The following is a 13,740-nucleotide window of genomic DNA, read 5'->3' on the forward strand; positions in this document are numbered from 1 at the left end:
CTCGTCTGTGTTTTGATGTCATTGTAAAAACAAAAGCATCACTTCTTTTGGATTAACTTCAGGGTTTGTTTTATGATTTTATCCACAATTTTATTATTTGAAGAAATGAAAATATTTGTTATTTGTTCAAATAGAGATTATTAGTTGAAACCTTCATTTGGTTTTTGTTGGGTGCAATTTTTAATGTTTTGAGGAGCCTTGTTTTGTAATCAGCTTATTTATGGTTTGTATTTGAGTCTTTATGCATGGGCGTGGCACCCTTGGGGGATGTGGGGGATTCAACACCCACTTTTCTTATTGAGATCGTTCAACACCCACACTTTTCCAGCCGTTTTGCCCACCTCCACACACCAGTCTGGTTTCTCTACTTCGCACTCACTCTGCCTCATCTCATTCTCCCCCTCCCTCTCCTGTTTCTCCTTGAAACCCGACATTGGCAGAAACCTTCTAACAATGGTAGTTTTTGCATCTTCACTGTTCCCCGCTTCAGGATATGAGCCGACATGAATGATCGCCTGTTAAATTTGTTTTTGAGGTGGTGACACTTTGAGAATTTTACTGTGGCCGTGCTCAGGACGCATCTGTCTGGAGCGCATCAACGATCAGAGCTCTGCACCTCTCAGGTCAAAATAATCCCTGGAGAGGCCACATGAATAATGTAATATAAGTAGAACCCGGATCGTTATTGGCTCCCCCTGAAGCTCCCTAGCTCACCCGTAATGCGAATCCTCTGTATAGCACAAGTTTGTCGCGTGAGTTGCCAGATCCTAGCAGACAGTTGCTGGAACGGTTGTTTCAAAATAAGATAGTTCCTGGATCTTGTTCCGGCAAGACCCGGCTCAAATTAAGCACTGATTGGTGAATATTTAGCATGTTTTTGGAAGGGCTTTGTTACTGTGAATTATGCGCGGACCCGTTACTGGATTGGGGTTGAGTTTCAATTTACAGCTGATGACATCCACAGACAACATCCCCCACACTTTTGAAAAGCTTGCAATGCGCCTGTCTTTGTGAGTTGAAATGTTTGAAAAAACATCAGATCTTTTCCTGTCTTTTTCCAGTTTAGGTCAACGTGAGCCAACACAAAGAGAGGAGATGTGATGAGAATGTTTTTAATGCCGCAACTGCCTGTACTGTAAATATAGAGTTTACGAGATGGTGTTTTTGCACTTATGTTGTTAAAAGATTTTTTCTTTAGCAAAACATGGATACTGTCTGATTAAAACATGTTGAAGAAATCGTTTTGAGGAATGTTAGATATTTTGAAATAAAACAGATTTTTTTTCATAGCAGTCTTATGTTTCTGGTTTCCATCGCTGTATTTTCATCAGTAGATATATTTTAGATTTGTCTGATTAAATGATATTGATATTGCTTATTTGGTCACAACTCAATATGTTTTCTAATGTGTTTAATAAATAAGATGTTTTACAGTCGTAGACCTTGCTTTGTTTTGGTTATAAAAACCAGGTCAGTTATTAAAATTAAAGTTTTAATGTAAAGAATTCTCAAAATGAACTGGAAGTAGTAGAGTTGCTGGGTTATGCTTGTTTTTACTGCCCCCGTGTGGCAATTGAGGATATTACACCGTTTGACCTTGTAGATCTAAAATATTTTAAAGTTTAAATAAACAAAATTTGTAATCTGCTTTAATATTTCACAACTAGCACTGTTTGTTTATAATCATGGCTTCGTGTGAAATGTATCTTGTTTCATTTGAAGTGTCTTTTTTTACGACACTTGATTTGAAGCAGCGACAGGAGTGCCGTAAAGCGTGTGTTTTTGACAGGAGGAGGTCATTAGAAAGTGAGGAGTAAAGTCGGAGCGCCGGGTTTTTACTGCCAGCTCGTCTCTAATGCCGCTGTGAGGCAGGTAAATTATTTATCAGACAGGTGTTCGATTCCACACGCAGCAGAATGCTTCGTTTAATGCTGCGGCTCCGGCCGTGTCCCGGTGTCTCCCGTTCCCGTGTCCTACCGGCTGGGCCTGCTGCCTTCGGCTCTCTCTCCGTGTCCGGAACCGGGTGTCTCAGGCGTCTTCACAGCGGACACCGAACAGTGGCCCTGGGCTTCAGCCACAGAACGACCTTTGTGCGGTGTCCCCGCCCGGCTGGCGGCGGCCAAAGCAAGCGTCTCTACAGTCTGCCGCCGCACCAGAAGGTAACGTTAACCGCTGTCCGGTTCTGGCACCGGGTCAGAGCCGGTACCGATAGATTTAAAACACCTGTACACCTAACAGCAGCACTTAGCTCCATAACGAGGCGGTGGCGGTGTAATGTGTCCATTAGTAGCTAAAGGATGAAACATCAGATGTTTCAAACTCTAAATAATTCTAAACATGTGCTGCAGCAGCAGACCTGCTGCTGTTTCCATCAGAACATCTCCACCAGCAGATAGATCCCGCTGGTGTTTATATCCAGGAAGGATGTCTGAAATCTGCTCTTTAGGGGCGGTGATGATGCTCACACTAATAATAGAAAAACAAGGACAAACTAAAGATTCTCAGCATTAAAACTCTGTGAATCAGATCCAGACGCTATATTCATAAATATTCATGAGATTTGACCATAAACTACTTTAAAATGGCCTGAAAGGAAAGAAACAACCAAAAGGAGAAGCTTAAAGAACAGGATGGGTGTTCGCCCAGATGAATAACAGTGATCAGGAGTTATCAATTTCCCTCTGGGATTAATAAAGTATTTTTGAATTTGAATTGAATTTGAAACACAGATCTCGTTTATTTATTTATTGTATTACTTACATTTCCTGGTGATTTTACTTTGAACATGTAGACAATGTTTTTACATTTTAGGTTTTAGCCGTTAAACTAAATAAATAACTATTTTCTTATAATTGAAGTAATGAGATTTTGGTTGAATTGGTTGAATGAATGACTGAAAAAACAAAACGTTTCTTTGTCTAAATGCAGGAATCATTTCTTTAACTACTACTTTAACTGTTCTTATTTGTTTTATTACATGTTTATTCTGTTCTTAACAAACACCTATGATGCATGCATTTATTGCAGAAAGATGCTCAGATTGTCGTCAGAATCTACTTTACATTTCACTGTTATTCAAAAAGAATAGATCAGATTTTTATGTTGACGTTTTCAAAAAGCTTCTGTTCACAACAGTTAGACGAGTTGTTTTAAAACAGCTTACTAACAAAAATGAGAACTTTATCAGGTAAAAATGAGATTCTGGTTCTGCTGATATAAGTTTGGGCCAATTTTGATTTATCTCAAGAAGCTGTAATTAGAAAAAGACTTCAACAATCTGCTGAAGCTGAAAACACGATCCATCCACGCTACACATACATTTAAAGGAGTGGGTCCTGGTTGATCCCTGATTTTGTGTTCCTGGATTGTTGCATACTTATTTGGGAACCCTCCGCTGGGAGCTGCTGCTTATCTCTGCTATTGGATGTCTCTTGACCCAGAGCAGTGACCATAAAGTCCACCCAGATGTGAGGAAATCAGGCCTGTGGGTCATTCATTAAGCTGGGATGGGGTGACACTGCAGCTGCGCTCACATCACCTGACATTCGGCTGGATTGGGATCCTCCTGTTATGAAGCGTATTTTTGTTTGTTTTTACCTGGATTTGTTTCCGGCTCATCAGGTGGAGCTTCCGGCGCTCTCGCCTACTATGCAGACCGGGACCATTGCTCGCTGGGAGAAGAAGGAAGGGGAAAAGATCAGTGAGGGCGACCTCATCGCTGAGGTTAGGAGCTCTGTGGATCATAGATAACTGAAATATCATCACGATTTGTTGAGTAAATAAAGTGTGTGTGTGTAGGTGGAGACTGATAAAGCCACTGTAGGGTTCGAGATGCTGGAGGAGTGCTATCTGGCTAAGATCCTGGTTCCTGAAGGCACCAGAGACGTCGTCGTTGGATCAGTCATCTGCATCACCGTCGACAGGTCGGTATCTTTATCATTTACATCGTTTAGATCTATGTGTGGTGAATTAAAGTTATAATATTAATAATAATTAATATGTTTTCATCTGCAGCCCAGATCTAATCACAGCCTTTAAAGATGTAACGTTGGACTCCATCAGATCTGCTGGTGCTACTCCTGCTGCTGCTACCTCTGGTGCTCCTCCTCCATCAGCTGCTGCTGCTCCTCCAGCAGCACCAGGCAGCTCCTACCCCCCCCACATGAAGGTAGGCTGGTTGTGATGGGAGCTCTGGTGGCATAAAAGAGCTGAGGGATTCTTACAGCAGCTTGAATTCCTCGAAAATGAAAGCAGAGACCCCCCCCCCCCCCCCCCCCCCCCACACACACACACGTTTATGACTGTGGATGGATTTGCTTCCATAAAAATAAAAGTTCCACCACATCGACTGGATAGCAGACAGTAACCTCTCTGATGAACCACTTGACTGATTTTAGTGAAACTGTCATCAGAGGGTCGTCTACAACTGATTTACTTTTGGAGTCAGTCCAGTTCAAGATGGCTGCCACTAGACCAAAATGGGTTTTTCCATTCCCGATACCGATGCTGATGTAGAGGTCATGGTTATTTTATGAGCTGCAGATTTTGGGGGCTGATATCTGGATGTTTTCCACCTTCTCAGCCTGCTTAAAGGTCACTGATACCAACAACTGATGCTAGGGCTGGACAATATAACTCGATAGACATGTGGTGCGATAGAAAGAAATGGGTCAATCAAAACGTCGATTTCTTTTTTTTCATGTAGCCTGAGCCTATCAGGTTGCTTAATACTAGACTCCCAACCAATCAACAACACCGATCCAGGCACGCTCTGTCACCAGGCCCTCCCCTCTCAAGCCCAGACAGACAGCATGTGGTTCTTGAGTCTCACTGAGAGAGAGTCGTAAGCAGCATCCTTCATATCAGAAGGCTCCAAAAGCAATACTGCTCACACACATCTTTGCTTAATGAGAAAATTTGTAGTTTTTTCCGGTATTCTCTGAAAATATCCATCAAATGTTGTTTAACACAATGCCCAGTTGTTGAAAAACATTTGCGGCTTCATAACATATCACCATAAAAATCTGGTCTAAAATACACGGTAGCGGGTCTAAGTCTCTGGGCGATGCCATATTAGATGCCTCGTTTACTTCTACGGCAGCCTGTGAGGACAAAACGTATTTATTGATTTGTAACAAACGGTTGCAAAACGTTCACCATTCATAAATGTTGTTTTACACATTTACTTTTTCACTCGTTACCAGTGATGAAAGGGGGTCTGATGTGCTTGTCATTCTGCTGGAAGTTATGCTCCTAGGCATGGATGTAGTTTTGGGCTGGGGACATGTCCCCCCACCTTTTCCAAAGTCACTTTTTGTCATCTGCACTTTTTACTGTCCAAAAACAATATAACGCTATAGGGAGCCTAAGTCTCCTCCCTTTCCGGTCGGCTCACGGGTCCCCGGAAGAACGAAAAAATGACTGCAAGTCAACGGGGCTAAAAACGCTATTTTCTAATCTGCCTTGCCTTACGCCCTGGATCACACACACACACACGTTGTACTGCAGTTTAAATGAAAAGTAATGATGGGTGTTTCTGAAACACTGTTTCAACTATGCCAGTCACCTACTTTGAGATTCATCAGCTTGTAAAAGTTTATAATTATTGTAGCGTAGGCAAATCGATGATTTTTATTTGTTATGACCAGGAAGCTAAATAGACACTGGGTGAGCACTAGGACCAAGCGGAAAACAACTGCTTGTGGTGAAGCCTGTTTCCTATTAGAACCGTCCATAAGCTCAGCTATTGGCTCTGCTGATACTTGCTAACATGTGATTGGCCGTTCCTGCCACCTGTGTACTTGACAGTTCTGCATTCTTGACATTGCATAAAAGAGCCTCTAGACTAGTTTTATACATATGTTTTGTATACTTACTATAAAGACACCACCACCCCACCACCCGTCCTCATGCCAGTTGTGTCCCCTACATCTAAAGTCAAAATTACGTCCATGCTTCCAGGAATTTTTGACCCTAAAGGCCATCCATTAGTAAGGTTTTACTCAAACACATAAATACTGCTTACTTGCAATGATTTAGGTATGTACTTCCCCCTATTGCCAGGGAAAATACACACAGTCACTTTAAATAAAGAAAGACGGCACAGACTTCTCTGCGTATCTTTTGCCCCACCCACACGCTCGGAGATTTACGAGTTCCAGAGAAATGTGTTTGAACATGTGAAAAGCCAAATAGCTACAGTTGGAGGAGCCAAAGTGAGTGACACACACACACACACACACACACAGATGGGCAGCTCGCTTTCGATCGCTGTGACGTGTGTGCGCGGAATGCCAGGAGCAATTATTACATTAACGTGAGGGACGAGTAAATATCGGTGCGGACAAATCGGTGAAAGAGGAAGAAATAAATAAACAACGCTACTGAAAAGTGAGGCAGTGAATGACAACAGGATGGTAGGAAGTCAGATTTGTAAATATCACTGTATGTGGGGGATAATGTGCTGCAGCTGAACCTTGATTTGAAGAAAATCAGGATTTGAACTGAAATATTGATTTTTATTTTTTTTCTGGAAAAACTCACACAATTCATTCTTTTCCTGTAACCATCCAGTCCTGGTAAAATAAAGATGTTTAAATAAAATACTGAATTTAACTACGTTTTCTGTTCTTTATTTAAAGTAGTTAATTAAGGAATAGCATAAAGTGGCCAGGGCAGCATTAAAATATATTTTCTACATGTAAAAAATATTTATGAGTAATTATCGATCATTATGAATATTCCTTTATCTGTATGCGTTTTTGAATATCATTCAGCCCTAGCTGATGCTCAACGTTTCTGAACCTGAACTGGTTTTTGAACTCTGAAATTTTCCAACTCCTGCATCTTCAAATTGTGCAAAATCAAACTTAATAAAACAGATCAATAAACAGGCCCGGTATTATTAAAAAGCATGTGAACTGAAAGAAAAATCAGTTGACAGTTATGTTTTAGAGCATTTATTAAGCCAATGCATTTAAAGAGTCTAAATACATAAATAAAAATCAGCAGCGGCACTGGGCTGCCCGCAGATGTGCCGGACTTTAAATCAGCTCATTGTCAGCCTGATTTATCGCTTTATCCCAAGTCGCCACAACAATTCAGTCACTAAGGTAAAATCTAATGTGCTTGTAGATCATCGTCATTCCCAACACCGCTCACATGACGTCGCATGTGATGTCACGACTAACTTGGCCTTTACAGACGATCCTAGTTCAGGACACACTGGAGAGTGATGAGCTGGTCCTCTAATGAACCAAGTCTCCACGTTTGTTACAGGTGGCACTTCCTGCTCTCTCTCCCACCATGACGATGGGAACGGTTCAGCGCTGGGAGAAGAAGGTCGGAGAGAAGTTGAGTGAAGGAGATCTGCTGGCTGAGATTGAAACCGACAAAGCCACCATCGGTAAAAGGACCTGGAACGTTTTGGAAAGCTGTTGTTGAGGCTGACTCGGTTATCCCATACTATCCAGTTTTTTTTAGTGTTAATGTTTTACTTAAAGAGGGACTGCACACCATCAGAAAACATAACTCCACCCCTAGTCAAGATTTGAAAAATGCCATGAAAGTGGGCTTTGCCTGGAGGCACGGAGTGGCATGGCCAAGTGTGGGGAATTTCCATCTGGAGAGGGGGGAGGAGTGGGAGGAGACTGTTCCAGCCCCAGTCAATCACAAGTTTAAAACGCAGTAGCCGCTGTTCTGCCACAGGGGGCAGCACTGAGACGTTTTCAGACCTAGACTCTAGATTTAAGCAAGTTTACACAAACATGTCAAAAAATGCACACAAACAGAAAGATTGCATTTGTAAAGACCCACTTAGACAGTTTGTAAGCAAAAAAAAAAACGTTTTTTGGGGGGTTTAATTACTCTTTAAAGACTATTTCAGATGAAAATCTATCCCATCTCTAATGTGTCGCAGGCTTCGAGGTGCAGGAGGAGGGCTATCTGGCTAAGATCCTGGTGGCAGAGGGAACTCGGGATGTTCCTCTTGGAGCGCCGCTCTGCATCATCGTGGAAAAAGAAAGTGACATTGCTGCCTTTAAGGATTACGTAGAGACCGGAGTAGCAGAGGTGTCTGTGCCGCCGTCTCCTCCACCCCCTGCTGCTGCAGCGGTGAGACACCCAGAAAGTTCAGGACGTGCTCACACATGCACCGAGAACATGGAATGTTTTAGGCATTGATCAGAGTTTTCAACAGTCCAGATGTCCTCCCTCTGCCTGGCTCCATACTGTTGGTTTTGGCTGAGTGATGATGTTTATTTCCTTCTTGTGTTCCATGCAGATCATCCTAGAAACCTGATAAGTTTAGCCCTTTTATTAAGGCCTGTTTTTGTGCCGGCTGTAGGCTCCGGCCCCCAGCGCTGTTCCGGCTGCTGCTCCAGCTGTTGCTCCTGCAGCATCAAGGAAGGGCCGAGTGTTTGCCAGCCCACTTGCCAAAAAACTTGCTGCTGAGAAGGGAATTGACCTGGCGCAGGTTAGCGGTATGTAACCACGGCAAATTTGGCTAACGTGTCCTGCAAACAAACATTTAGCAGCTCTAGAAATACAACAGCAGGAGCAGAAATATGGTGGTATTTCTTTCATCAGGTTCGGGTCCAGATGGACGCGTCACCAGGAAAGATATCGAGAGCTTCGTTCCAGCAAAGGCTGCACCTGTAAGAGAAAATCTTCTGAGCTCTCATTTTTATTAATTACATAACATTTCTTATTTGAGGAGACTGAAGTGTGTTGCTGTGTTCAAAAAAGATAAGAAAAAGCACCCCTCGCTGGGTTTTTCCACTAGATGTGTAAGCGGTGCATAAGATAATAGACGCGTTTTCCCCACAAGCTCAGTGGTGATGATCGGAGGTGAATAGGCAGTGAAAATGTCCACGATGCTGGTCCAGCGAGCTCAGAATATCCCAGGAGAATCACAACTCGTGTGATGTTGGTAGGTCACATAACAACAAGCACGGAGAAAGGTCTGTGCTCTATTTTCTGTTCTGTTTACATCAGCTTCAAAGGCCACATCCTGTTTTTCTTTAATAGTCAAGCATTAGGAAATCTGCACATGTCTTTTATTTTGAACGTTTCCAAATGTTTTAAACTGCTTTCATGTCTTACTTCCTGTCTGGCCCGATCTGAACTGCTGAGCTTGACACATTCTGGAAGCATAGCGCGTAAAAAATGGGCTTGAAGCGTATATTTATCAACGTGACGCGACGCTTTGCAGCTGGTGGAAACGCACCCATCCGCTGTAACAGCAGCTATATGCTGCATACCACGCTTTGAGGACGGTACGCATCCAGTGGAAAGGCCCAGTAGCCGGCCCTGGTCTGAAATTTAAAAATCTTTATTTCTGGGGGGTAAAAGTATCCATGATGAAGATTTTACCTCCACAGTGAAACATTTCAAGCAACTCAGAGGATAAAGAATTCAGTTTTGACAGGTTGGTAACTGGTATCGGGCTTCAAAACGGTGCATCTATAGTGCTAGCGGCTTGTCCAAGCCCAGACTAAAGTGTTCTGCTGCCATCGGTTTGAACAAACATGATTAAATATGCTCATATAGAGTGTTTTATTCTACTTCAGGAGTAAACTTGACCAACAGCTGTCAAACGTAGCTCTTCTGGTGCATCTAGACGTCAAATCCAAGCAACCAATATTCCTGCCTAAATAACCGTGTCCTCCACATGTGTCAAACTGGAGGCCTGTGGGCCTAAATTTGCCCATGCGACAATTTACTGTTGCCCATAAAATCATTTTAAAAAAGCATTATAATCAGTTTGTGGCAGGAAGCAAACACTTCGAGTCCCAGGATGCTCTGGGATTCTAACCTTTACACAGAAACACACTTCAGAAGGACATGATGACTCATCGTGTCACAGCTGAACTGTGACATCAGCGATCATGTGACAGAATAGCTTGTTTTCATTCTAATGAAAACTTTATTTGTTAGCAGGCTGCAGCAGCTGCTCCTGCTGCAGCTGCTGGTCGAGCTGCTCCCCTACCCGCTGCAGCCACCGCTCCAGCTGGCACCTTCACAGATATCCCCATCAGCAACATCCGCAGAGTAAGAGCACACACACACACACGCACGAACGCACGCACGCACACACACACACACACACACTCCTGGCTGCTGGTGGGTTTCTGATGCTTCCTCCTGTACAGGTTGTTGATCTGCTGGGCTCAGAGCTTTGATGTAAACATCCGGAGGCTTTTTCACAGCTAAGCTCTGTTATCTCTGACCCGGGTTTCCATATTTCGCCCTGCAGTTGGACTCTCCATTTATCAGAACCGACTCAATCAGCAGTCCTCACCCCTCTGCGATGAATTATGAATCAACACTGAAGTGCGTATATTTGTCTCTCCTCCAGGTCATTGCTCAGAGGTTGATGCAGTCGAAGCAAACCATCCCACACTATTATCTGTCTGTAGACGTCAACATGGACCTGGTGCTGCAGCTTCGAAAAGAGCTGAATGAGGTGAGCGCTGCTCGTGTCTGCACACCGAGTTTTGTAGGACTGATGGACAAATGAGCATCCTCTTTCTGCTCTCCAGGAGGTAAAAGCCCAGAACATCAAGCTGAGTGTGAATGACTTTATCATCAAAGCCAGCGCTCTGGCCTGCCTCAAGGTTCCTGAGTGCAACTCCTCCTGGATGGACACGGTTATTCGCCAGTGAGTAAGCATTTGTCCAGACCTGCGGTCTCTAAGTGTCCTCACCGTCAGATGTGGTGGCAGACACTGTAGCGGTTTGATGGATGAATTATGATCCAGTCATTAAGAACGGGTCCGTCACAAGGTTGGGAAGAGTTTTTCCCAGGATTGTACGTTTCTGAGACGATAGCTTTCTATCAGTATGTGAAGAGCATCTGGTAGGAGCGATATGGCTAAAAAATACTCCAGAAACACATCTCTACCCCACCATTAAATGTTCACTGTTCAGTTATTAAAAACAACCAAACATTAAATATTAATGTCAGTTTTTATATAGCACTTTCCTCTTTGTGCCAGCAGAGGGCACTCCAATCACACGTTTCTCAACCTCGTAGTGGGGAATCAGAGTGGTTATTGATTATATTTCTATTGACGAGTTTAAATGCTTCCAGGAATCACGTGGTGGACATGAGCATAGCAGTGAGCACGGTCAACGGCCTCATCACACCCATTGTGTTCAACGCCCACATCAAAGGCTTGGCTGCCATCAGCTCTGACGTGTCGGCGCTCGCTGCCAAAGCTAGAGACGGCAAACTGCAGCCGCACGAGTTCCAGGTACTCCACAGTGTCCAGGTGACGCCTAACCCTAACAATTCTTTATCTAATAACAAACTGTCTTGTTTTCCACCAGGGAGGAACTTTCACCATCTCTAATTTAGGGATGTTTGGTATCAAGAACTTCTCAGCTATCATCAACCCTCCCCAGGCCTGTATCCTGGCTGTAGGAGGCTCAGAGAAGCGTCTGATGCCCGCTGACAACGAGAAAGGGTCGGTACCACTACAGCAGAGCTCCAAACACGCCGCTGCTCAAAGCTCCTGCCTGACTTGAGTGTGTTTGGTTCTTTAGGTTTGACGTAGCCAGCATGATGTCGGTGACTCTGAGCTGCGACCACCGGGTGGTGGATGGGGCGGTTGGGGCCCAGTGGCTCGCTGAGTTTCGCAGGTTTCTGGAAAAACCCGTCACCATGCTGCTGTGAGAAGGCGGTACCGCCATGTCAACACAGCATCAGACAGAGAGGCCTCACCGGACAAATCCAATCGGTCCGGATCCTCCTGCCACCAGGTCACTCCCAGTTACCCTGAAGGGGAAGAGGCAGAACTCACTCCATGTACCTGTCCATCAGTCTCATCATCTGTCTTTCCTCTCATCCTCTTTTATTGTATTTATTGTGGCCAGATCTCATAAGAAACTTCAATTCAATTTAATTTATCCCCCAAAAATGAAATATTTACCCTCAAATGTGTGTGTGTCCCCATGTATGTCTATGTGTGTGTAATTTTTTTTTTATTATCTAGGATCACAGGTGGGAAAGGAATAAAACTGTGTTACATTTTATGGGTCTTGTAATCCTCAGCTGGTGACAAAATAGATTAAACATGTGTTTTTATACACACACACACACACACACACACGTTCCATTTCTGTTGGTTAGCGTTAACCCACTGTGGATGAACACAGTGCTGTATATTTCTGTACATGGAGATGACACCGGTTTAGCCAATTCCCACTTCAGTGATAAGTTCTTGATCCTGCAGCTGGAACGCACAAACCTGTTGGATGTTGTTTATTATTTAAGAGCCAAACCTTGGTTTGGATTCTCACCAGTAGACTTATTATGGGAACCAGTCAGAACATGTGGAACCCAGGAGAACTCACGTCCAGGTGAAGATGTCAGCCTCCTGATGCGACTCTTTTCTTAACATCTTGGTCAGCTGTTACTATGACTTCATGTTGACCTCCAATAAATAGCTTACGGCACCTGGAAATGGGCTGGCTGCCTCGTGCTTCTTTACTGTCTTCGTCTTTTATCATCAGAGTTCTGGAACTGCGCTGCTCTGGGTGGCTGCATGTTGGAGTAGCTCTGTTGACTATATGCAAGTTTTGCCTTTTCTTGGGCATTTTTTCTTCGAGTTTCTCAAGAAAAACTATTTTTTGGACACTTTACTTTTCTGTTTCTGGTGCTGTGAAGCTTGGATGATTTTTACAGCTATTTTTTAGCTTTTTTCACTTTTTGAGCATTTATGATGCGTAACCATGGCAACAAGCTGTTTACAACAGGAGCAGCTGATTAACATTGGAAAGGCTGAAATAATACCTTAATTAAAGCCACAAATCCCAAATGAGCTAAAACGCAAGAAGTGTGGATGCAGAGCGGGAGCAAAACGGAGACCGAGAAAGACAAAATTCAAACCACCTCTTCCATCGATCATAATGGGCAATGTGAGATCACTGGCCAACAAGATGGAGGAACTCCAAGTCTCATCATTTCCCCCAAAATATAAAAATATAATCGTATATTAAATAAATATAAATATATAAAATTAATTATGACAGTTGCAACCCCCCCCCCCCCCCCCCCCCCCCCAACTGTTTGGTAATTATTTATCAATCCTAACACACACACGAACAACAAATACACACATGCACACACAAAACTATGAATAAATAAGTAAAATATAAGTAAACACTAGGCCGAGGGCGAGAACCCCCACCCCCGCCTAAGCACTCCTCGAGGTGCGCCTGGGCCGCCACAGTCGACCACCACCCCTGAGGCAGAGGGACCCACAGTGGACAACACTGGCACGAACAAATAAGTAACATAAAAAAATTAAGAGCTATTATGGATAGTAAAATAACTAAAAAGTTATTAAAAGACAGTAAAAAAACTAAGACAAATGTCTAATAAAACAAAAATGCAAATAAAATAAAAATAAAACAAGCAATGCGGCTAAAAACAGACATAAATTAAAAGCTATGGTAAAAAGGTGAGTCTTAAGCCTGCTCTTAAAAGCATGAACATTCTCTACGACCCTGAGGTCCTCTGGCAGCCTGTTCCAGATCTCAACCCAATAGAGCATCTTTGGAAGGTGGTGAAACGGGAGCTTCGTGCCCTGGCTGGTCATCCCACAAATCTCCATCAACTGCAAGATGCTACTTTATCAATCTAGATAAAGTGAGTCAGATTTAATAAAATAAAAGCCTCCCTTCACCTGATGGGTTTATTGACTAGTTTTTTAGCCTCGTAGATAAATGTTACCCT

The 13,740-nt window shown here is 43.3% G+C and overlaps 1 protein-coding gene across 2 annotated transcripts; it reads left to right on the forward strand.

Annotated features, from left to right (window-relative positions):
- Nucleotides 1–1,768: 1,768 nt before the first annotated feature.
- Nucleotides 1,769–11,868, forward strand: dlat (dihydrolipoamide S-acetyltransferase (E2 component of pyruvate dehydrogenase complex)). Of its 2 annotated transcripts, none has more exons than XM_015960726.3 (14): nt 1,769–2,159; nt 3,622–3,723; nt 3,799–3,923; nt 4,015–4,168; nt 7,279–7,405; nt 7,919–8,112; nt 8,345–8,480; nt 8,587–8,654; nt 9,937–10,050; nt 10,358–10,465; nt 10,542–10,660; nt 11,092–11,254; nt 11,331–11,467; nt 11,547–11,868. In XM_015960726.3, the coding sequence occupies exons 1-14, from the start codon at nt 1,917–1,919 to the stop codon at nt 11,674–11,676; spliced, it is 1,920 nt and encodes a 639-aa protein (XP_015816212.1). In that variant the 5' UTR covers nt 1,769–1,916; the 3' UTR covers nt 11,677–11,868. The 2 variants fall into 2 exon arrangements, with proteins under 2 accessions (XP_015816212.1, XP_015816213.1); XM_015960727.3 differs by having other exon boundaries at nt 9,940–10,050.
- The last annotated feature ends 1,872 nt before the right edge of the window (nt 11,869–13,740 follow it).

This window comes from Nothobranchius furzeri, chromosome 10 (genome assembly GCF_043380555.1).
Source record: "Nothobranchius furzeri strain GRZ-AD chromosome 10, NfurGRZ-RIMD1, whole genome shotgun sequence".
NCBI classification, from domain to species: domain Eukaryota; kingdom Metazoa; phylum Chordata; class Actinopteri; order Cyprinodontiformes; family Nothobranchiidae; genus Nothobranchius; species Nothobranchius furzeri.

Excerpts from the sequence above, each read along its gene's own strand:
- dlat (XM_015960726.3), top strand. The coding sequence starts at position 1,917 with ATGCTTCGTTTAATGCTGCGGCTCCGGCCGTGTCCCGGTGTCTCCCGT. Across the intron at positions 4,169-7,278 it reads CCTACCCCCCCCACATGAAG|GTGGCACTTCCTGCTCTCTC; the intron begins GTAGGCTGGTTG and ends CGTTTGTTACAG. Across the intron at positions 8,655-9,936 it reads TTCCAGCAAAGGCTGCACCT|CAGGCTGCAGCAGCTGCTCC; the intron begins GTAAGAGAAAAT and ends TTTATTTGTTAG.